The following is a 24,663-nucleotide window of genomic DNA, read 5'->3' on the forward strand; positions in this document are numbered from 1 at the left end:
TATCTACAAACAGCTCAAATACTTCTCCCAAATTCATGTCAATACTCAAATGCTGCACGATGATTTCGGCATCAATAATAAATAATTTGGGGTTGAGCAAAGAAAAGTTTATTTGAGCGGGATTTGAATTGTGGCGTCGCTCCACCAAATCAGCTATTTAGCACTAATGTTAGCGGTTTTGCTATTTTAGTCAATATCTTTGTTAGGGGTTGCCAGTCACAGAAGCCGTTCAATCTGCAACTGCTGTATAGCCAGGGATTACATCGACATTTAATATACAGCCTGTGGAGAGGCAGCTTAGGGATCAACTTTTTATTTTAGTAAGCATTGCCTTTGACATTATTTAGATATGGACATGTGAATTTTACCAAAAAGCATAACGACTACAACTTTTTATTAGGTATCACGAGCAGTGCACTTGGAGCTCAGCTGATGACTAGAGTGCTGGTTTTTTTTAGCAAGGGCCATGAGCACCTGCTTTGGCAGATACAGGCGCCATACAAGGCTTTGATTATTATTATTATTATCATCATCAAATAATTAACACTTTGTGTATATCAATACGTCCTGTAATTATGTCATCTACTGTAGACTCAAAGCTTTTGATAAACACAAACCTGACCATTTCATTGTTCAAGATCATTTCTTTCAAAACCACATTGGATAATATTGATACATGTATGATAGACAAAAGGAGGCTTGACTGTGTACAATGCAGATGCAGTCCTGGTGTCATATTCCAGGCCAGCATAGTTTACTCATTATTCTAAGACAAGGTGGATTATATTGAATGGTAAGATAGTAGGAGGGTTAATTCTGTGAGTGCTTTCACCAAATGATATCTTATTGCAAGCTGGCATACAAAACAAGTGCCCAGGGTTCCCCCTTGGACAACAGGCAAACATAAAAAGTCAGAGTTCTGAAATTTCAGTATAACCTAGTATGTTTTTTTTTACGAGTCAAAACAATAAACACATTGTTTTTTTTATAGTAAAAACAACAACCCCAAGACGAAAGAAACCATTTTCTACCTCCTATCAAACTCAAAGCAAGAAACAAATATCCCAACAAACAGAATTGAAATAATCACAAATAAACAGTTTCTGTCAAAAACATTATAATATGCAAAAAAGTAAAGGTTTCATAAATCAACTCAGTGTATAATTTATTTCCGTACTCAAAATAAGAAAAGACAGACTTTTACAGCAGTAGGGTATCTGTGTAAAGAATTGGCACAATTTGATGTGTACAGCTCCAACTTGAAGCGAATTAGAACCACAGATCAATTATTTTTTAAATGTTGGCTTAAAGACTCTGAACACTGTTGGTAATTAATTGTCAAAGACTAGTCTTCTCACTTGCTGTATCTCAACATACATGTATGCATAAAATAACAACCCTGTGAAAATTTGTCAAATATAAAAAAAAGAAAACCTTGTCACACGAATGCTTGATTTCGAGACCTCAAAGAAATCAAATTCGTGGAAAATTACTTCTTTCTCGAAAACTACTTCACTTCAGAGGGAGCTATTTCTCACAATGTTTTATACCACCAACCTCTCCCCATTACTTATTACCAAGTAAGGTTTTATGCTAATAAATAGTTTGAGTAATTACCAATAGTGTCGGAACCACTGCCTTTAATTCTCAAAGTAAAAAGTACAAACACCCTGCATAAAGCCAAATAATATTTCATAATCACTGCATATTTTTCCTGTATTTCTTTTTTCACAGTTAGACTGTACAAATAAATAAGTATGACCTATTTCTTTCTCAATACCTACTCCTTATTTGGCATCAGCGGCGACACAAATAAATATCTTTAATAGACAAAATTTCATTTATTTTCAAATTCATTAGCAAATGAGTCACAAATTATTATTTTTTCTATGGGTTAAATTTGACAACTCTTCAGAAAAAAGTAGGAGGATACAACAGTCGTATGAATTCACCCTGTGTGTGTTTTTACAGGAAAACAAGGAGATGACTGTCTGCTATGTCGGCTAGAATGCATCACTGTAATGTTATTTCCAATTGTTTGGCAATGCTGTCACTTGAAAACAGATTTTCAGCAATCTGCTAAGCAAAGCAGTTAAAAAAATAAAATCTGCTATGCACTTTTCTTAGAAACCAGCTAAGCAAATTTGGAGCAATCTGCTTAGCAGATTTTTTGAAATCTACTAATTTGAAAGAACTATCCATGGCAGTAGTATTCTCTTCTGAGTGTTAGTCAATATTCTCACTAAACATGGATAACTACAAGCTGAATCTGATTGGCCTGAATTCTAATTTCTTCAGGGCCAAGGCATCTTGTCCCGAGTAAATCAATCATCTGTGGAAAGTTCAGAATGTAAAGGGGAAGATCTCCAAAGGGAACCAAAGCAAGTAACAGGGGGAAATTGAGACTACATGAGAAACCTTTCCGGTGCTCTCAACACCTGGGCCCAAATTCATAATAAGCAGAGAACACTGCTTAACGGCTTAGCAAATTTCTTTAATAGGCAAAGAAATGAGTGGGCACCAGTTGCAACAATGTAAAACTTGAGGGAATTTCGGCTGGTAACCAGTTTCTGTTAAGCAAGATTTGTTTGTTTGTGCTTGGCAAGTTTCTTTGGTTACAGGCTTTAAGACGTCGGGCCCTGATCTGATTGAACCAGACAGTCAGACATTTTATAGACGGTTGTGTCAGCATCTTAGAGAGTCGGGGTAAACTTTTTCCTCTTGGTTGAATCTTATTCCAAGTCACTGTCTCCTCCTGATTCCTCACCATCCTGCTCCACTTCCTCCGCATCCATCTCTTCCATTTCATCAACCTGAATCTCTGGCCCTAGTTGTGGGTCCGAGGCTGGGTTCAGAGTCACCCCAGCTCCGTTGACATTTGCAATATCCATGGGTACCGACGTCGGTACAAGCCCCTGGGTCGCCAGGAACGGTGAGTAGTACATCCCCGCCGTACTGGGCAGCAAGAAAGGGGAAATCCCCGCTAGGGAGGCCGGCGTGGTCATGGCAATAACGGGCTGATCAGCCGAGAGGATTTTTCTTGGTGCAATGTTCTTCCGTTTCTTGGACTTTTCCTTAACGTGGCCCTTCTGATTTGTTGCCGGTTGCAACCCGGCAAGGCTCGCTATGGGTGCCACGCCTATCGGGAGGGTACCTAACCCTAGGGTTGGGTAACCAGACAGGGCAAGGCCTCCCAGTGAGCCTGCGCCAATCTGCATGGAGACTTTGTTGCTGAGATCGGCAGAGGTTGCGAGGTGGTTCGGAGAGAATGGTTGGGTGGATTGTGCAGGGAGTACTGTGGTGTAGACAGCAGGCTGGATTGCAGGGGAGGTTGTCTTGGCCATTTGGGGCATGATGCGATTGTACTGATCGGCTGGAAGGTAACCCTGTGGGGGGGAAGAAGATTAAGAACAACACGTGATCAACATGAACAAGGGGAATTCCCATTTAAATTTAAATCCTACATAATCCTACAAAGTAACTGCTCTAAGCCTACCAACCAATAATCCCATAGCATCTAAAAGCATTTAATATCAGTATATTGTGTTATTATTGAATTCTTTAGAATCACTTTACAACTTGGACATTCGATGTTTGTTCAGTATAACAGTACCCAATACATAAAAACCTAGTAGAACACAGGTTTAACTCTTTCAAATCGGTGACCGGAGACCAACACAAACTGTCAGGTAGTAAATGCACCAACACTTAACACACATGTACACAGTTAGTTCTGTACTCAGTTCAAAGATCTGTACATAGTTTACTTCAAAACCAAATGGAACATAAACAAATCGCTATAACTGCAGCTTTATATGGTGTATAATGGTACAGGTTACTTAGACCAATTCCGATTTCTATCAAACAGTGCGACTAAATTTGTTAACAATGTAAAGTTTCCAAGCCATGGTGAGCACCAACCTTGATTTTAACCACCTCTGCCCACTCTGGTGCCACATAGTAGCCAGGGTGTTTATGCAACCAATCCGCTAGATTCTTCAGCATCGGGACCAGTTTGGCCGACAGCTTACGGCCAGACTCCTTCTCTACGATCCCGACCCTCTCCTCACCGGTCACTTTAGTCAGGTCTAGCTTAGCCGGATTCCTGAGACGTCTACGCTTGGGTTTGGCGTCTGCTGCATTGCCTTGGGGATTCTCCTGGGAATCCTATACAATGAGACGAAGAAGGCACAACATTGTTTTTTAAGTGTCTCAGTTTACATCAAGTAAAGATACAATTTAGTTTTTTTTTCCTATCTATTTAGTCCATGCTTTTAACCTATAACCTTACTTTGTGTAAAAATGATTATGCCTTTTATCATAAATCTCTTTGTTGAAGGGGTATACTACTTTCTGACCATGGAGTGGGTAACTCTTTGATGTCGCTAGCGACTGGTTTAAATTCCTCAAAAAAGCAGTGAAGTGTGGGAGAGACGGAGACCCAGTTTTCATAATGGGAAAGAGAACTCCTGAGGGTGCTATTATGTCTCATTTCTTTTGCAGTTTGCAAAAATCAAATATTATTAAATAAGTCTATCTGATCAATTTGTCACTTTAATAAATAGTCCATAATAGGGTTTAAATAAGTGAAAGGTATCAGATGTGAAAAGAAAAAGGGAAAAAATAAAAGAATATATATTTTAAAAATTTTTAAAAAAAATTCAGAAAATTTCATAAAAAACAATGAGACGAGAAAATCTAGGAAGGACCTTACCTCCAAGGCTGTTGGATTTCCAGCAGAGTTAACCCTAGCAGCAAGAGCTGAATGTGAATGACTCTGAATGATGAAGTCAGTATTAGCAGAGAGCCACATCATCAGGTCCTTCTTGAGCGGTGCCGTTGGCCCCGATAACTTCTCATCTGTCTTACGGTTGATCACTGGCACGTGGTCGTCTGCATGTACAATCAGAAGAGGGAGAATTGAAATCTTGGCTCGGGTCAGTTTCAATCGTTGACTTGCAACTTTGTTTTAGCAAAAAACTAAAAACCAAAACAAGACGACAACACATGAGGAAACTGCTGAACATAAAAAACTTCGTATAGTGATATCAGTATTTTTTAGTGCTAGAAAGAAGAAGAAAAAAACCAACAGGGAAATAAGATCATCCTAAAAATTTGCAAACAGAGTGTAGAATTGAGAAATTTAGTATTGATAAAGAAATATGTCACAACTTACCGTCTTTAAAGTTGGCTAGATTCAAATGGCGTGCTTTCCTTTTCTTTTTCACAGTACCTGTTTGCATTTGTTCACCCTGGAAAAATTGAAGGGACAATATTTTGATATATTGCAAACAAAATCAGTCTAACAACATGTTTGATTATCTTCCTACCTAGAGTGGTAGACCTACATATAAGAGAGTAACTATTTATTGTAAGCCTAATCTGATATTAATGAGCTAAATGGTTAAAGGCAGTGGACACTATTGGTAATTACTCAAAATAATTATTAGCATAAAACCTTTTTTGGTGACGAGTAATGGGGAGAGGTTGATGGTATAAAACATTGTGAGAAACGGCTCCCTCTGAAGTGCCATAGTTTTCGAGAAAGAAGTAATTTTCCACGAATTTGATTTCGAGACCTCAGATTTAGAACTTGAGCCAAATCTAAACGCACACGACTTCGTGTGACTAGGGTGTTTTTTTCTTTCATTATTATCTAGCAACTTCGATGACCGATTGAGCTCAAATTTTCACAGGTAAGTTATTTTATGTATATGTTGAGATACATCAACTGTGAAGGTTAGTCTTTGACAATTACCAATAGTGTCCACTGCCTTTAAACGACAGTATAGAGATGTGATTCAATTACAGTAACAAGGCATGAAATGGAGGAATAATCCTCAAGACCAGAGGGCCTGTTGCTCAAAATGTTTACTAGCTCAGTATTCTTTTTACTTGACCAGAATAAAACTTCCTAACCTGTAGACTGTATGTGTAAAACCAAAATGAATATACATTTAACCGTTTTTTATTTAAACAAGAACTAAGAAATGTAAGAGACTATTACCTAAGAACATATTGAGTGCATTTACTATTAAGTATACTTCATTACTAAATAAGTACTTTATCAGACTGGACTCAAACAGGACAGAGTGAGATACTATTATTCATTTGAAAAACACAAGACTACCGGACTTGTCGGTCAAGAGTTTATGTACTGGCCCAACATTCAAACTGCCAGCCTTGGGCCCAGTGTAAAATTTCAGCCCTTCAATCATCATTTTTTTCCCCAAAAACTGACAAACGTTGTAGTGTTTTTCTGCTTTCCATGCAGTATTTTACATATAAACTAGAACAGGTGGACGGACGGACAGACGAACAGAAATTGGTATTACATAGGTCTCACACTTGCTTCACAGCTCCCCCCCAAAAAGGAAATCTTCCGATCATATATTATTATTTTACTTCTCGCAACACATTCAATAAAAATACACACAAAAGAGAATTACAAAGGGTACATTAAATAAGGAGAATTACAAAGGGTACATTAAATAAGGAGAAGGCTAGACTGTAGAAGAAAATGTAAAAGGCTGCCAATAAAGATATTTCCAAAATGATTAGACATGCAAATATTACACAAGAAAATTACAAAGAGTAAGACATAAACAAATAAAAACCTTGAGTATCAAATGTTGTACTTATATCAAAGAGGATACGGTTGACTGCAATTAAATAGTTACATGCTTGTTGTATTGTAAGGCTCATAGTAACAATGCAATTTTTTTTACAATGAAGCAAACACGAACATGTTTTATGGAGAGATAATATTTATAACTAAAAAATCACAAATTGCCAAAGTTAAAACAAAATAAAAATCGGAAATCAGACTAAAGACACACACATTAGAGAATTACAAAACAGACATTAAATAGGTAGACTAGATTGTAGAAGAAAATGTAAAAGTCGGTCAATAAAGATATTTCCCAAAAAAGTTAAGACAAGGCAAATATTATGTCATTCTGTACACAGTTAGGAAGAACATCAAAAAGTACGGTCTTGACAGACATCCTTACCTCTCCTCTCATCGCTGCTCCCATCCCGTGCATCGTCTTCATCTTGACCTTCAAGTAAGCCTTCTTCTTCTTCCTTCTCATCTCCTCTACCGAGGGTCTCCTGTTGGGGTCTAGAGCCCTGCCGTGGCTGCCGGGTCTCCCCTCGGCTCCACCCTCCGGCTGGGCGTCCGGGTCCTGGTAGCGCGATGACCCTTGGGAAAGATCTAGGGGTGATTCCAAGCTACCACCCTTGCCTTGCATGGATGGGTGATGGGGGTCTGTGTTTGGGACACAAAGCAGTAAAATGTTGAAACTTAGGATTAACCCTCCTCCTGACTGACCACTTAACATCATCCATCATAATCCTGAGGTAACCCCAGAAAACCAGAGATATATAAACAAAACCTTGAGGCCAACCTCGAGAAACCATCTGTTTAATCTTGCTTTCCTCTATTATTGGCCAGGGTTTTATGGACGCTCCTTCGTATTTACCTTTCTCCCCGCCAAGATCCACTCTCCGTTTCCTCTTGCGCTTTCTCTGGTGGACCAGGGCCAGCAATCCATCCGCCATCCCAGCGTAATTATGCTCGGGGGGTACAATGTTAGGGTCCCACAGGGCTTCAGGCCCCCCTGGATGGGCGTAGTCCTTGTGGTCTGAGTCGTAGGGGTGCTTGAGAAGGGCGGCTTGCTGGGCGTGGTGATTCTGACGACGGCCCGGCCAGCAATTCTTCAGGACGCAGTGGCAGATGTTCTCCAGACGGTGGACAATAACTCGGTCCTGGGATTTTACGGAAAAGGAATTATAGAGGAGTTTATGTGTTCTTGTATATATGGTGAAACAAGCTTAAACTGGGACCTTACTGAGACCAAAGGAAAGCAAAGCGGTGAGAGGCACTTGTGCTTTGCATAGAAGTTCACAAAATGCACCTTTAACCTCATTGACCTAGGCCCAATTTCATAAAGCCTATAAGCACACAAACTTGCTTAGCACAGAATAGTATTGCTCAGCAGAAACAGGTAACCAACCCACATCAATTAAGTTTGTATTGTTGTGGCTGGTGCCCGACTCAATTTTTGCTTAGCAAAGAAATTTTTCATGCAGTATTTTCTGCTAAACAGCTTTATCAAATTGGGCCTTGAGCTAGGTAGGAGTATTCATGATAAATTAAAGAAACCTTCGATAAAGTAAAACATAAAACCCAAGCCTACCTTAGGCCACTTCATAAGAAATGCATACGTCATATTGGTAGCTACTGATGATGAATCGGGAAACTCTGACCCCTGGCCCTGGCTAGACTCTTCCCCAGCCGCATGATGCGTCGGACTGGCACAGTCCATATCCTCTTCCTCTCTGACATCCAAGGCACGACTGCTGCTCGGGAGACTAGTTCTTTCCTGCTCAAAGCTTGAGTCAAGGATATTTCTGGACGGAGCAGAGTCCGGCTCGTCTTCGGCAAAGTCTGGTTCTTCTTTCACACTGCTTGACACAGCCTGCACACAGCCTGGCTCCTGTACTGTTTCACGGTCTGGTTCATCTTTCTGATCTAATATAGTACTGCAGTCTCCAGTATCCTGGAACTCATTTTCATCCTGAGCCATCGAAACGTCTCGCGAGTCGTCCATCGTCATGGATGGACTCTCCTTGAAGCTCCTTTCCTGAGATAAATATTCATTTCCGCTATCCTCGATCCCCGATTCATCGGACTCCATCTGCTTTCCGTCGTCCCTCGCACCCTCACGGTTTCCTCCAGATTTTCCCGGTGAACTGGAGACGCTCTCCCTATCGTTCACATCCTCCCTCCTCTCTTCACTAGTTCTTAACTCATCATCCTCTGGGCGAGGTGTTGTGCTCTTAGTTCTGTCCCCTTCTTGGGAAGAGGGTAGGCCAGGGCCTCCCGAGGGGACCTTTACGGGCGGAGGGAGGGGGACCGGAACTGGGACCATGAGAGGGTACTTCTCCTTGAGATCCTTGAAAGACAGATCGGGGTCGACCAGCATCTGCTGCTGTGACTCCATGCGATTGATTCCGTATCTGTGAATAATCATAGAGTTTTTATGAAGTCGGTGGATAGTAAACCCAAAGATCCTCGACTTTAATCCTACAGACGCTTGACAGCAGTTTTATCATTTTACACATCTACCATGTGTCTACAACATCCCAAACCTCACCCCATGCCAAGATTATGGTTGACTCTAGTTAACTCCCTGCACTTAAATAGGTGCCCCCCTCGCTGAGCAATATAGCACAAATTTGTTTAAGGTGCCCGTACCAAGTTGAAATGATGGCATTTCAACCTTTTGGCAACCCCTGGGAATTACATTTTACAGAGCTTTTAGAAACAGTGTCCTCGGCACTTTAAATATGGAGAAATTTACAGCAGATTTTCTTCACCAGGCTGACTGCAAAAGTTCAACTTCAGATAGAAGTCAAAAATTTCTCATCTCTGATAATGCAAACAAGCTTAGCTTTAAGAAATGAACATTCTGTGTTTACATACCTGGCGACACCAATGAGCAGATCTCGGTCATGAACTCCGACCTCCCACCAATCGGGTAGCTCCAGGCTCTTCCTGCAGTGGCGCATGCGTATCTCCATCTCTGGATGAGGGCAGGCTTCGTTGCGCACCTTGAGGAGGAGGTCGATGCGGTGAAGTACCTTGTTGGCCCGCTCCTCCGAGATCTCTTCGATGGTGAAGTCTGGAAGGGGCATCGAGCCTGGGGGTTCCCAAATACAACGCACAGCAGAAAGGGAGAAAAAAGGTTTTAGATAATCAATTTGAAAGTTGGAGCATACATTGAAAAAAGGTGTCTGGGAATATCATTGCAAACTGAATGCCATAAACAAGAAAACAAAATGGAACAGATACAGAAACTATTTTTTTTCTTCAAAAACATGCATGATATTTGGTCCTTGTAAACAAAATGGTAGGAACTTTTTTATCAATAACAAGAGTGACCTACAAATGTACACAAGGCGTAGGCTTTAAAAGACCGTACAGGCAAATTTAATTACAGCTTTCCTGACTTGTCCAAGGCCAACCACATTCAAAGTAAGAAAAAATTAAAGTATCAACCTTTTTTCTTTAAAGATTGCTGCATGCATTTTATTTTTACATTGCTCACACCGATGAGAAATATGTTTTGCTTAATTGGTGCCCCCCCCCCACACCCTGAAAAAAAAATGTCGCAGACATACTACCCGAGTGGGAAACAAGTGGGTAAAATTTGTTCAAAGAAAAATTTTGAAAGAAACTGGACTCACCAAAATCCTGAGGTATCTCTTCTTCTCTCTTGCATTTCCTGAGACACATCGCTCTGAAGTGTTGATAGTACTCCAGCAGCCGATGGTCGTACTTCCGTTCCAACTTGGCCACCTTGCGGAAGTTGGACCAGTCGTATTTACCTGTCATCACGTCCTGTTCCACACCAAATGTGGCCAGGACGCGATAGAAATCGGCTTCCTCGCGCCGCGACCATCTGTGGATGAATCAAGAGATGGGGGAGAATTACAGGAAGTCATGTTGGCAGTAGTTAAATTTAGGTCTTGTGGCAAAGTTTGCCTCCAAGTTGCCTGTAAAACTTGCGTCTAAGTTTGTCAAATTAATTGGGTTCTAACAAGAACAAGTAATATCATTCAGTTATGCAGTTAAGCGAAGTGCTGAGGATGAATGGTACTTACTTCTGTGCATTCTCTTGTTTCTTAAGTTGTCTTTGTCTCAACTGCTCTTCAAATCTAACTTGCTTCACCATCTCACGCTGTCAAGGAAAGCACATACACAAATAACACTAATTAATTATGTATGACAGGACAATCAGTCGGTTGACCGTGCAACTTGATCAGGCTAAATATAAATCAATCAAAAGCAGGAACTACCATGCGGTGGATTCTGAAAGATTTCAATAGTGATGGGTAAAAGCAAAAGTGACTGAATGAAGGTAATTAATCCAGGGTTGGATTTCACAAAGAGTTAAGACTAGTCTTATCTCGCGTTAAGACTTTAGGATTTACCCTTTTCAATAGCTCTTAGGACTAGTCCTTAGTTATGGCTATCTTGTGAAACCGACCCCAGGATTGAGTTGTAACCTACCCAGGATTGAGTTTTACCCTACCCAGGATTGAGTTTTACCCTACCCAGGATTGAGTTTTACCCTACCCAGGATTGAGTTTTAACCTACCCAGGATTGAGTTTTAACCTACCCGTGCTCTCTTGGCTTGCTTCTGCTGTTGTCTTTTATGGTTCCGCTGATATGCCGCTACAAGTCGTCTGAGTCGGGTGTTCACGTCAGGCGCCAGTGGGAACGGCAGCTTACCGGGTATAACTGCCAATAAAATATGTGTCAGAGAATGAGTCGTAACTGGAGATAATGTATTAGAACATACTTGGCTCAATTGCCATCTGGGTCTGCAGGGCCCAATTTCATAGAGCTGCTTAACGGTAAGCAATCTTTTATGCTTACTGTAGCAGAAATATTTGCCAAGGTGTAAATGTATTTCACAGGTTAGCAAGAAAGTTTGGCAACCATCTTGCACGTTCACCATGGATTTGCATTGTGATGCCATTCATTTCCCTGCAGTAAGCAACGGAAGGTCAGAATGCCTTTTAGCGTGCTTGCGGTTAGCAGCGCTATAAAAAAGAAATGGTACAGTAAGCACAAACTCGGTTGTTAAGCAGCTCTATGGAATTGGGCCAATTGGAATCTTCAATCCCTGATTCATCAGACTCCAGCTGCTTCCAAACCCCTGCTGTTGACGCAGCGTCAATACAATGTGACAAGCCTGGCAAAGTTAACCAGGGTCCAATTTCAAGGCTCTGAATCGGGGCTTGCGGAAGCAGGAAATTATGTCATTACGTGAAGCGTATTTCACAGTTAGCAGGGAGTTTTGGCTTGTGCGCAATGTGTACTCCGCATTACTAGGCATTCTTCACTTACACAGCTAGCGTAGAAATAACGTGTTTGCCCAGTAAGCAGAGAATGGTGAACTTGGCCGTAAGCGTAGAAATAACGTGTTTGCCCAGTAAGCAGAGAATGGTGAACTTGGCCGTAAGCGTAGAAATAACGTGTTTGCCCAGTAAGCAGAGAATGGTGAACTTGGCCGTAAGCGTAGAAATAACGTGTTTGCCCAGTAAGCAGAGAATGGTGAACTTGGCCGTAAGCGTAGAAATAACGTGTTTGCCCAGTAAGCAGAGAATGGTGAACTTGGCGGTAAGCAGAGGCATGAAGTTTGACCCAGATCAACTGATGGGTAAGCTCAAAATTTCATTGGGGTGTCATGACCGAGTGGTTAAGAGCATCAAAATCAGGTTCTTGTGGCTATGTCATCAGGGTGTGGGTTCGAATCCCAGTCATGACGTTTGTGTCCTTGCTTCTCTTCACACAGGGGTCATTTGGCATGTACCATTTGTGGCTGGTATCCTGCTTGTTTTTGCTTAGTGTAAATTTGTTAAGCAACATTTACTGTGCATTTGGGCCCTGATTGACTCTTGATCAGAATTGCAGAACATTTTCATCAGCGAGTTGTTATACACTCAGCTAGTTAGTGTGTTTGTTGGTTTATCATCATATCAAGAGACAGGGTCATATTAGTGTGGAAGATGGTTCTTGCTATGGTTCTTTCACTATGTGACGGATTTTGAGCGTCATATAAGAAGCCACTATTATTAAAGCAAGCAAGTTGCCATGCTAATATAAGGGGGTAAAAAATTGGGGTGTTAAAAAAAAAAAGAAAAAGGAAAACAAACCCAAAAGACTAACCAATGGAACTAAAAAGTTGGCCTGATAAGCAAAGATTTCACAGGCCCGATTATTACTACATATAAAACATGATTTTTAAAATATAGCATAAGTTCCTACCAGGCATGGTTGTTGGTTCCGGCTCTGACTTGAGTTTCATAGGAGCAGGTGAAGAGGTCCGGATACTAGAAGGTGACAAAGACCCTTCCTGTAAACCAACAAAAAAACAAAACGTCACTAAAAAACACATGAAAGGAGAAATAAAATGTCACTAACATCCCTGTAAGTACAGAATCCTGCATTAAGCAGTGCCATGATATTGGGCAATATAGCTGCTTAAGCACTAAGAAGTCACTAAGTACAAAACAAAGTTGGCTTACAAGAACAAGGTTACCAGCCATAATGCCATAATATGGCATGTACCATTTGTGGCTGGTAGCCTACTAATTTTTGCTTAGCGTAAATTTGGTTAAGCAAGACTTTCTATGATTCTGGGCCCCATTTGACTCTTGATCAGAATTGCAGAACATTTTCATCAGCGAGTTGTTATACACTCAGCTAGTTAGTGTGTTTGTTTGTTTATCATCATATCAAGAGACAGGGTCATGTTAGTGTGTCAGGTCACCCCCGAATTGACGGCTACGGCTACTGCTACGGCTAGATATCCACACCACCATGTGTTGAAGTATAGGACATACTTAGCAATAGTCATAGCCAACTGATAGCCATATTTGCCAAATCTGATATGGCCTTAATCTTTACGATGCTGTCCATTTTTAGCAATCCACCTCGCAGATTTTTTTTGATAAGCAATAGCAGATTTCTAAAAAACCTGCTCAGCAGATTTTTTTTTTTTTCTTTTTTAAATAGTGTTAAGTGCCCAGGAGCATGTTTCATGGATGGACGCTTGTTAAAAATTGTCATTGATTATTATTATTTTTTCAAAAGTCTATAGCAAACTGAAAATGATTTTTTTGGAAAATGTATGTGTACAAACCTCCAGGTAGTCCTTGAGATCTCTAATGTTGGGTTTCATGTCTAGATCAGCACCCTCCCCCTTCAGGTCAGTCTCCATCGATTCTACATCCAGTTGACTGCATCAAGAAACAACACAATGAACCTGGTATTAAGTAAGAACGTTCAGCCGTCGGACCTCGCTAACCGGGACAGCCTCTTGACCTATCGCTATCAGTGTCAGCTTAAAATCTGCTACAAATCACTGGATTCAGGACTGCAGTTCCCTAAACATCCGAGCATCAATCTTAAAAAAAGACCCGATACCTCTCGGCAAAATTGGACCATTTATTTTATGTCATCCAAAATACCTCAAGTTGGAAGTCAACAACCCCCAGGTCACAACTGGGCACAGTTTTTACACTTCATCCTTTTTCTTAGACTCTAATATCGGTCTATAATGGATAATTTTGAGGGCTGACAAAATATTAATGAGGCCAATGCTCTGTTTTCTCCTATATTTAGTGGTCAGCATCCAGACTGTCATGTGGTTTTGATGTGTGATCAGATTGATATATTGAGAAGAATTTCAACTCATTGAGCTCCAGCGTGGCGTCCGTCAAGACGCCACGTGAGTCCTCAGTATTAGCATGACATATCTCATCATGTCACACACCATCCATCACTAGTTCAGCATAACTGACAATTAGTCTTATTTTCACGATTGTTTCAAAATTAGTGTAATGGTGAGTTACAGTATAAAATCTACAAAAATAAAGCAAAAAGTGAGGGAAACTTTACCTGAGAAAATAGAATTAGCTGTTGCAAACAACTAACCAACCAAATGGACCGATGGTATAAATGCAAAAATAGTAATGGCCTGACGTTTCGACCCTAGCAGAGTCTTTCAAAGACTAAATGACAACACAACAAACATGGACAAGTAACTAAGCAGTGAAATGGAAATACATGAATGGCATCTTTACCTGTCGTCATTGTCTCCATTCTCCCTAGCAATCTCTCTTTTAGTAGGGGCTCCACATCTACCCAGGAAGCAAAGGGTTGTATCTGTCCGCATGGCTGCATATCTCTCATAACCTGTGATGATTGAACAACATAAAATAATACAAATTATAGACAGAGTTCTCCCCACACACAAGCTAGCGTATCGGGAATATAAGCGCAGTATGCATGCCTATTTTCGCAAATAATGGCAGATGCAAAAAAATAATTTAATAGTTATACAAATTCTATTTAGAAATAATTTCTAAAAATTCATAAGAAAACCATACAGGATGCTCCAGATCACACAGTAGGGTTTTTTCAAACCTAAGATAAACACCCAAGTTTAAAACATTCCAAAGACCTTGTTTCAATTCAGCTTGCTTCAACCCAAACATCACAAAAAAGTGGGTCTAGAATGCCCTACCCCCTAAGTGTTTTTTTAAAAACCTTTGGAGAACCCTGACAATTTATTTCACCAATTACTGACAAAGTTTCAGACAGAGTATCAATGGCCACTTATTTGTCTCCTGTCCACTACTGTCATCTGGCATCTAAGAAAACAAAATTCCTTACTGGTCCTTTCTTTTGATCAGAATTGCAGAACAAAGCATCAATGAGTGATATACACTCAGACAAGTTAATGTGATTGTTATTTCATCATCACATCAAGAGAAAGGAGTACAATAAAACAATAAAAAAACATTTCCTTTTTTTAAATTAAAAATCTTTCCTTGAGTAGCTTTCAGTCCTATTTTCTTTTGCGCCTCAGACTAGAGCATCTAGATAGATGGCTATATAAATGGCTATTATTATCATTATTAAAGGCAGTGGACACTATTGGTAATTACTCAAAATAATTATTAGCATAAAACCTGTCTTGGTGACGTGTAATGGGGATAGGTTGATGGTATAAAACATTGTGAGAAACGGCTCCCTCTGAAGTGCCATCGTTTTCGAGAAGGAAGTAATTTTCCACGAATTTGATTTCGAGACCTCAGATTTAGAACTTGAGGTCTCGAAATCAACCATCTAAACGCACACAACTTCGCGTGACAAGGGTTTTTTTCCCTTCATTATTATCTCGCAACTTCGATGATCGATTGAACTCAAATTTTCACAGGCTAGTTATTTTATGCATATGTTGAGATACACCAGCTGTGGAGTTTAGTCTTTGACAATTACCAATAGTGTCCACTGCCTTTAAGGATTGTGGACAGTATGATGACAGTCAGTAGTAAGAAGTGCAATATTTTAATCAGTATGCTCAGTGCATCTCCAGGATTAACTCGGACTCTAGTGATGCATTTTGCTGAACCAGTATCTTCTTAACTACAGAATTACCTGTAGAGCACAACAGGGCCCAATTCCATAAAGCCTGTAAGCACAAAAACTTAATGAGCCAAAAGAAAAAAAAACTTGCTGAGCCAAAAACAAAACAAAAAAACTTGCTGAGCAAAAAATAGCTTACAATCCAGAATACCATACAGCTACCATTGCTGCGACTTGGAACCCCACTTATTTCTTGCTTAGCAAAAAAAATTGCTTGGCAGAATTGTCTGCTGTAACAGCTTAATGAAATTCGCCCCAGTACTTTGATGTTAAACTGACCGTGTTTGAAGACCCCTACTAGGAGGGAGCGATCTGCATCTTCATCCCACCAACCGATCGGAGGTTCACCCTCGGGTAGCACCATCGACAACGGTAACTCACTAAAGTAAAAGACAATCAATCAATAAATCAAATCAATCAATCAATCAGTCAGTCAATCATAGCAAAAACTTGGATCGGGCGAGTTGGTAAAAAAAAAGCATTTGAAAGAGTGTGTTAAAGGCAGTGGACACTATTGGTAATTGTCAAAGACTAGCCTTCACAGTTGGTGTATCTCAACATATATGCATAAACCTGTGAAAATTTGAGCTCAAACGGTCATCGAACTTGTGAGATAATAATGACAGAAGAAAAAACCCTTGTCACACGAAGTTGTGTGCGTTTTTAGATGGTTGATTTCGAGACCTCAAGTTCTAAATCTGAGGTCTTGAAATCAAACTCGTGGAAAATGACTTCTTTCTCGAAAACTATGGCACTTCAGAGGGAGCCGCTTCTCACAATGTTTTATACCATCAACCTCTCCCCATTACTCATCACCTAGAAAGGTTTTATGCTAATAATTATTTTGAGTAATTACCAAAAGTGTCCACTGCCTTTAAAAAATGCATATGGTTAGAAAGATGTTTTAAAAGTAGAATATAATGATCTGACGATACACAAATATGTGTCGAACTTGCGCGGTTTTCCTTTCACTTTGCGAACTAACACGGTCAGCAAAATTTTGACTCCATAAAATGGCATTTCTTTTAAGGGGGCTGTGTCATCAAGATCAATTCACAAATGTCTAACTCCTGGTCCATGAGAAGCTGGACACTTTTAAAACTAAGTGAACTTTCCTAAAATTATTTCCAGACTTACTTCAGTCATGTTGCCAGCAATGCTTTACAACAAGTCTAGTAATATATACCTGGTTTCTCTTGATCAGAATTGCAGAACATTTTCAACAGTGAGTTGTTATACTCTCAGGTAGTAAGTGTGTTTGTTTGTTTATCATCATTTCAAGAGATAGGTTTAGGATATACTGTGACTGAAATGCAGGCAATGTTGCTCCACATTTGATTTACCTGAACTATGTACAAAGCCAAATATAGAGCTGCTTAAAGGCAGTGGACATTATTGGTAATTACTCAAAATAAGTATTAGCATTAAACCTCACTTGGTGACGGCTATTGGGTAGAGGTTGATGGTATAAAACATTGTGAGAAACGGCTCCTTCTGAAGTGACTTAGTTTTCGAGAAAAAAGTAATTTTCCACGAATTTGATTTCGAGACCACAGATTTAGAATTTGAGGTCTCAAAATAAACCATCTGAAAGCACACAACTTCGTGTTTAATACAAGGGTGATTTTTTCTCCCATTATTATCTCGCAACTTCGACAACCAATTGAGCTCAAATTTTCACAGGTTTGTTATTTAATGCATATGTTGAGATACACCAGGTGAGAAGACTGGTCTTTTTCTGTTTAGGCCCAGTCTATAAAATATGGCCAAGGGTCTGAAGTCAATAAAATAAACATTAAAGTAAATCGTACCTTGCCTCACAACCATCCGCTATCCTCTCCATCATGTCACCTATGACCTCTTGCTTCAAGTAGTACAATAGTCTGACACGCAGCAGCACCCTGCAAGAAACCAACAAGGGCAATAGCTATAAAGATGGGCAATAATTACACCAAACCTAACCCCAACTCCAGGCCTAGTGTAACACTGAGGCATTGTCCTTGGTACAGGCCTTGGTGCCTCAATTTTTTTATTTATAGCTTCTCTTTTTAAAAAAAATCAACGGAAACGCTCTTACAAAATGAAATTGACTAGCTCTTGATCAGAATTGCAGAATATTTTCATCAGCGAGTTGATAAAACACTTGGGGCCTTGGTGCCCCTTCAATTTTTATTTTAATAGCTTCTTTAAAAAAAAAAAAAAACCAACGGAAACGTTTTTTACAAAATGAAATTGACTAGCTCTTGATCAGAATTGCAGAACATTTTCATCAGCGAGTTGATAAAACACTCAGCTACTGTGTGTGTTTGTTTGTTTATCATCACTTCAAGAGATATAGATGAGACTATGAAGCATCTGGGAATGTCGAGGCTTGCATGTTCAACTGAGGTTAGAAACTTGTAAAATGTCCCCCTAGTTTCATAAGGTCTCTATCCATTGGAAAAATGAGTTTAACTTTGGAGTTTGATCCCTTCTTGACCAATATGGATCGGACGGGGTGATAAACTGAAGAAATCCACTGCTCTAAAATGCACTTCACGACAGGGAATCATTTTCTTAACCACACCCTAAAAATCAGAACCTGACTTACTTGTTACAATGTCTCTTGAGATGGTTCTTGTACCCTTGATCAGTGAGCAGCGTCTCGGGATCCTGATCCCTGGCGTTGAAGTCATACTCCAAGATGGCTGGAACAACGTCTTCCTCCTTCTTGGGCTTCTTGGACTTGCGGCCACGAGGCACCGGAGCAGACAGACCTTAAGAGAAAAACAAATTGTCACTTTAGTGTGTATTTTTTTGTGTTAGATTAGGGCTCAACTTCAATGCACTGCTTTTGCTCAATGGCTCTAAAAACAAGTTTTCTAAGGGCTCAGCTTCCTAAGGAACCTGAGTGAGCTTTCCTAAAACTATTTCAAAACTTGTTTCACTCCCGTTGCAAGCAATGCCTTAAAACTATTTTTTCTGAAATAGTGGGTACTTTTTTTCTCTTGATCAGAATTGCAGAACATTTTCAACAGTGAGTGTTTAACTCTCAGCTAGTTAGTGTGTTTGTTTGTTTATCATCATTTCAAGAGACACGTTTGTGAAACATTGTGTTCCCTCCTACTTTTCATTTTTAATTGGGAGCCATCTCAGTTCTGAAAACACTAGAACTGTTCTGCCTATTAACTACTACCCTTCCAACTTACTAATTTCACTTAGTGGATCGAGGGGACTTCAAGATATAAACTTCAATGCCGTGGAGTGAGTTCTAGCTTGCTATAGTAATTGTCAATGCATACCTTTGTGGTTTCTGTAGTCTTTGATAGAGCCATCCGGGGCCGGAGTGACCAGGTCCCAGATGAAGCTTTTGATGTTCTCATCTCCTTTGTAGAACTTCAGACAGAAGATCAGCTGAGTAAAGATTGACGATAAAAATGGAACAAAGGGTTGAATTCACAAAAAGGCTAAAACAAAATTCTACCATCTCACAAAGAAAACCTTTGAAGAACAATCCACATTTAACAAGGCCTTGTGCCACTTCCAGAATGAGTCTCTGGTGTTCAACCTCTAAATTGTTTCATTATGACTGTTCTGTAACTTTTAAATAACTTATTGTAATGTTTTTTTTCTTCTTGATACAATTGTCAATTATTATTTGTGTCAATGTTTTGCAATAACTTGAAACTAAATGGTCCCAATTCTTACACACAAACAAATTTTCCATGTATCACTCAAACCATGCCTGATTTAACAGCTATGGCTTGGTGGCTGGATGATAATGCATTAAAGCATAGGTTGCCATTAGCAACAGCTGCAGCCACAGCTGCCAAGTCCGACACGGCTATTTGATCAATTGAAACCAAAAGAAAAGTTTGACTCCTATTATCAGTGAGAAACCCCTCAAAAAGGCACCGGAGCTGACATACCTTCAAAGAGAAACAAATTTTCGTCTTAAAATGTTTTTGTATGTGTCAAATTTCGGTTTTATGGCACTGCTTTTGCTGAAAATCCTTCCACAAATAAAAATGTTCCTTGGGAAGATCCAGCCTATTTTCACAAAACCCTAGGATCAATCCTACCTTAGAGGATGGTTCAATGCATCCTATTATGATCTTAAGATTAGTTCTACGTTAGATAGAGTTTAGTGTGATCGACAGCAGGATACTTTTAAAACTAAGTGAGCTTTCCTAAAACTACTTCCAGGCTTGTTTCCGTCCTGTTGCAAACAACGCCGTACAACAACTTGAGTTGCAAATATACCTGGTTTCTCTTGATCAGAATTGCAGAACATTTTCAACAGTGAGTTGTTATACTCTCAGCTAGTTAGTGTGTTTGTTGGTTTTTCATCATTTCAAGAGACATAATAGGTCCAGGAAATATTGGGTTCCCTCCTACTTTGCATAACATTTACCAGATAATTCCAATGGAAGGAAAACCCATGCGATCAGGTAGGGTTTGAAAATCCCAAAAGGTCGGGAGAAGAAACAACTGAGACAAACTCACCATTGTTCTTGAGATGGCCTCTACGTCTTTCTCACCCAGAGGTCTCTTGAATCGAGTCGTCATCAGAACATCTTCCCATCTACCCCACCTTCAAAATAAAAACAAGCCATTTGTTTAAAGACAACATTATTTCAGGATACATTTCCTTTTGTTTGTTTGTTCAAGAACAGAAACCCATTTGAAAAGGAAAAAAAATATGCGATTTGCTTCAACAGAATACACATTAAGTTTTGACAAGAGGTGCACTCATGAAAAAATCAAGGAGTTTCTTACATCTTTCCAAAATCATGAGAGAAAAACCTTTTTAGTCGATGCAGTATTTAAAACCACGTCTAGGTATTGGCAGGCTCAATTGAATAGACAACAATCTGCAGTTCAGATCAGCACTTTAAGAGGTTCTAATCACGTTAATCAGCTGAAACACGGATAAAGTTAAATCATCACTTCCAAACTGCAGTCTCTCTTAAATCGTAAGATTTTTAAATACTAAGCTTACGAAAAAAATGCTGTCAGTGTACATGCCATTCGTGGGATGGGGATATAAATGGTACTCGGGCTTCACCTACAGGCCATTCCTGTCCACTAATAACGCGAACCTCCAGCATTATGCTATAAAGGACAGTTCATCTTTTGATGTCAGCTTACCCATACAGTGCAATCTAAAATAATGTGATTTAATATTTATTTTCTATTGGGCTGAATTTATAGGAGACCTTATTGTGAGACTATTTAGAAGTAAGAGTTCGGATGGCAGCTTACCCGTATGTAAGCAGACCCTTCTCCACACGGAAACACTCCAGCCTAGTCCAGCCAGACTGCAGCTGGCTCTTGCATGGCTTTACCATCTTAATAGCCACAGCGGGCGCCCCAGCGGTAGCCGTTGCAGAAGAAGAAGCCTTGTGGCCCTTCTGCTCCGCCTTCTTTGGCGGGGCCGGTTGTTCATCGTCGCTGTCCTCGTCATTGCTGGTGAACTCTACCATCTCGTCCAGGTTGCCAAAGCGACGGGTTTGTTTACGTTTGCGGGGCTCGTTGATCACATGACTTTCCTGATGGAGGTTAATTGAAAAGAATTTTCTTGATACTTGTTGACTAATTATTCTGTCATATATAGAGAAGTAAACCTGAATCCAAATTTCTGAGTCCAATATTAGGCTGGTGCTATGGGCCCCTACTCAAGGTCATTTTTTCCGAGGCAGACCACAAACCACCTATGAGGATACCTTGTGCCAGGACTCTGGACTGTGTTGGGAAGAGCTGCGTACAGCAATGGAGGACCAGCGTGTTTGAATGAATGAATGAACTCACAGTCTTAGCCTTGGTGCCCTTGAAATCTTCCCATACACTTTTCGAATATCTAACGGAAGTGCTGCTTCTAAAATGAAAATGGCCTTGCCCAAAGATGAAATTCCAGCCATGGGCTCGATTTTATAAAGAGCTAAGATTGATCTTACCACCAAATCAATCATACTTGTGATGTCACAATACAAATCACTCTGGTTATTTTATCAACAATTTATCACAAGATGAATTTTAGTGTTAGTGCTTTTTGAAATTGAGCCCAGAGCCAAATTTCATAAAGCCTGTAAGAAACAAAAACTTGCTAAGCATAGACAAAAATTGCTTAGCAGAAACTGGTAACCAGATTTAGGTCCATAAAGTTGACATTGTTGTGACTGGTGCCCCACCCATTTTTGCTGAGCAAAGAAATTTGTTAAGTAGCATTTTCTGAAAACTCACCCTTTTCTTCATGGCCTCCACATCCAGCTCTGCCTTCTTAGCCCACTTGTCCCAGAAATCTGGGTCGTCTAGTTTAATATCTGACCTCTGATCAGCCGCCAGGGCAAAGCTGGCCTTAGCAAACAGTGACCCCTTGACCCCGCCCTCTATCTTCATGACCTTCGTCCGTCGTTGAAGGATCATCTCGATGTCCTCTTCGCAGAACTTGGAGGCGGCGTCGTCGTCGTCCATGATGGCGCCGTATGCTCCTTTGCGTAGCAGGTCCTCGATCTCCTTCTTGGATAAGGGTTGCTGTTGCTGAAATGTCAAATCAAAACTGGGAGCGTCAGTCCATTATGTTAATTTCTGCTCTCAAGCCTGAATGCTCCATTTTTGAAAGGGCAAGGGCACCATTGCATTTTCTGGAGTATCTCAAGGGCCACCAAGGGCACCAGGGGCATGGAGGAAATCACCTCCACTGCCCTCTGTGCTCTAGTTAACCCTGACTTTGAAATTGCAAATTGAGAGTAGCTTCGTCTTAATCAGCATTAACTGAGTAAGCATTTATCAGCAAATGGCCGTTGTAATATTTGCTTAAAGTCTGCAGTTCAGATCAGCACTTTAAGAGGTTCTAATCACGTTAATCAGCTGAAACACGGATAAAGTTAAATCATCACTTCCAAACTGCAGTCTCGCATCCACTGTTCGAGGGTATCTCTAAAAAAGAAATTGTTTAATTCCGATACTTTTGACTTGTGTGTAAATGCTCTACTTACTCAATTAAATACATCTAAAATTATTATTATGATTATCAGGGATGCCAGTGGCTCTTTCCTTTAGAGCCTGAAAATGTTTATGAAGGAAAAAGGGTCACCGCCCCCCCCCCTCCCTCAGACCAAAAAACTATAAAAAAAACAGTACTTTTTTAATAAAACATAAAAAATTCTGAGAAAAAGAAAAATCAGGGAATATTTGAAAAAAACGGAATTCTGGCAATAGCCGGAAAACTGGCATCCCTGGATTATTTAAAAAAGAATTTCACCCCGAATAAAATCTTTAGGGTCGGCCCGTCTTTTAAGTTTTTTTTTAGGGGGGGCTTACCGGTGTAGTAGTAGAAGCGGACTGGTTATCACCACGCATGGATTGCAGCACAGCCTTGTCCAGGCCAAGTTTCATGCTGGCCTTGTCAAACATCTCACGCTCGTACGAGTTACGTGTTATCAGGCGGTAGATCTTCACGGATTTAGTTTGCCCGATTCTATGGCAACGGGCTTGGGCCTGTTTGGAGAAAGAGAAATTATTTAAGTAAGTGGGACGGTAAATGGGAAGTAGGATATGGGGATTAAGGGCATTGAATGGTGAGGTATCAATATGTATTAGGTTTGCGGTAACACCATGTGTGTATCTATTTGCTTGGTAGATTTTGTTCTTTGGGGAAATTGTCTTGCTTTTTATATTCTACTATCACAGAGTAGATTTTTCGGAATTCAGGAGACTTCTCTACTACAGCGGAGCAAATTTTTTCAGAATTTGGGAGACTTCTCAGTTCTGAAAAGAATCGTCCTGCTTTGTAACTACTACCTGGGTGGCACGTGGGTAAATCGGTCGCGACAACTACTGCCACATTAGTGGATCGAAGGGAAGGTACGAAGGAGGTAACAAGGAATCAGATCCTACTTACTTGAAGATCGTTCTGAGGATTCCAGTCAGAGTCAAAGATGATACAGGTATCTGCCGCTGTTAGATTGATTCCAAGCCCTCCAGCTCGGGTACACAGTAGAAAGACAAATCGATCAGAATCTACCAAGAGAATGGAACCAACAATATTAGTACATTTCTGGTAAGGAAACTAAGGATGTCTCATAAAGTGAACTTAACGAACAGAGTGCTTGCTATTTGAATTAGAAATAACAGGGTTAACCCCAAGTCCTCTGTTTTTTTGTGTGTGTGCATTACCAACCCTAGTCAAGGGACCAATGGCTTAATGCCCCATCCGAAGGACAAAGCAATTATGGTAACGTATCTATATCGAGGATGCAAATGTCATGACTGGGATTTGAGCCCACAATCTGATTAGAACGACCAGAGCCCAAGTCCGGTGCTGTCACCCCCCCCCCCCCCACCCTGTCTTACAAAAACTTATCCATAAGTACCCAGTTTTTTCTTTTCTCATACCTGGTTTGCTGAATCTGTCGATGGCAGCTTGTCTCATGTTGCCTCGTACCCTTCCATCAATCCTCTCAAAGGGGTATCTGCAGGAATCATGTACAATTACAGTTACGGGGTGGCACTCTGGATTTAATATGAACACCGGAAAATCTGCAATGCTTGATTGACAACATTTTTATGTGAGAGTCGATGCTGACAAAACGTTTGAAAGTAGGATCCAAATTATATGAGGTTTGTGGTAATAATTGCATTTCCACCTTTTGGTAGCCTCTGGAATTTC

The 24,663-nt window shown here is 40.3% G+C and overlaps 1 protein-coding gene and 1 non-coding gene across 3 annotated transcripts in view; both read right to left on the minus strand.

Annotated features, from left to right (window-relative positions):
- Positions 1–1,133: 1,133 nt before the first annotated feature.
- The window catches only part of LOC139934360 (chromodomain-helicase-DNA-binding protein 9-like), a 40,058-nt gene continuing 16,528 nt past the window's right edge, over positions 1,134–24,663 (minus strand). For both annotated transcript variants that reach the window (XM_071928552.1, XM_071928553.1), the window contains exons 17-40: positions 24,390–24,466; positions 23,896–24,014; positions 23,316–23,492; positions 22,236–22,532; positions 21,258–21,544; positions 20,499–20,586; positions 19,295–19,406; positions 18,604–18,769; positions 17,825–17,914; positions 16,293–16,393; positions 14,666–14,777; positions 13,723–13,819; positions 12,846–12,933; positions 11,191–11,312; positions 10,672–10,748; positions 10,255–10,469; positions 9,491–9,707; positions 8,202–9,024; positions 7,485–7,770; positions 7,014–7,270; positions 5,177–5,252; positions 4,715–4,893; positions 3,922–4,167; positions 1,134–3,386 (exon numbers count right to left, since the gene is read on the minus strand). In XM_071928552.1, coding sequence (XP_071784653.1) covers positions 2,733–3,386; positions 3,922–4,167; positions 4,715–4,893; positions 5,177–5,252; positions 7,014–7,270; positions 7,485–7,770; positions 8,202–9,024; positions 9,491–9,707; positions 10,255–10,469; positions 10,672–10,748; positions 11,191–11,312; positions 12,846–12,933; positions 13,723–13,819; positions 14,666–14,777; positions 16,293–16,393; positions 17,825–17,914; positions 18,604–18,769; positions 19,295–19,406; positions 20,499–20,586; positions 21,258–21,544; positions 22,236–22,532; positions 23,316–23,492; positions 23,896–24,014; positions 24,390–24,466 — 4,963 coding nt within the window. In that variant the 3' untranslated portion in view covers positions 1,134–2,732. The remainder of the gene's footprint in view (positions 3,387–3,921; positions 4,168–4,714; positions 4,894–5,176; positions 5,253–7,013; positions 7,271–7,484; positions 7,771–8,201; positions 9,025–9,490; positions 9,708–10,254; positions 10,470–10,671; positions 10,749–11,190; positions 11,313–12,845; positions 12,934–13,722; positions 13,820–14,665; positions 14,778–16,292; positions 16,394–17,824; positions 17,915–18,603; positions 18,770–19,294; positions 19,407–20,498; positions 20,587–21,257; positions 21,545–22,235; positions 22,533–23,315; positions 23,493–23,895; positions 24,015–24,389; positions 24,467–24,663) is intronic.
- LOC139935493 (small nucleolar RNA U6-53/MBII-28) lies at positions 14,239–14,351 on the minus strand. The gene has a single exon (XR_011785830.1). It is a non-coding gene; the product is annotated as a small nucleolar RNA U6-53/MBII-28 (small nucleolar RNA).

Source organism: Asterias amurensis, chromosome 3 (assembly GCF_032118995.1).
Source record: "Asterias amurensis chromosome 3, ASM3211899v1".
Classification (NCBI taxonomy): domain Eukaryota; kingdom Metazoa; phylum Echinodermata; class Asteroidea; order Forcipulatida; family Asteriidae; genus Asterias; species Asterias amurensis.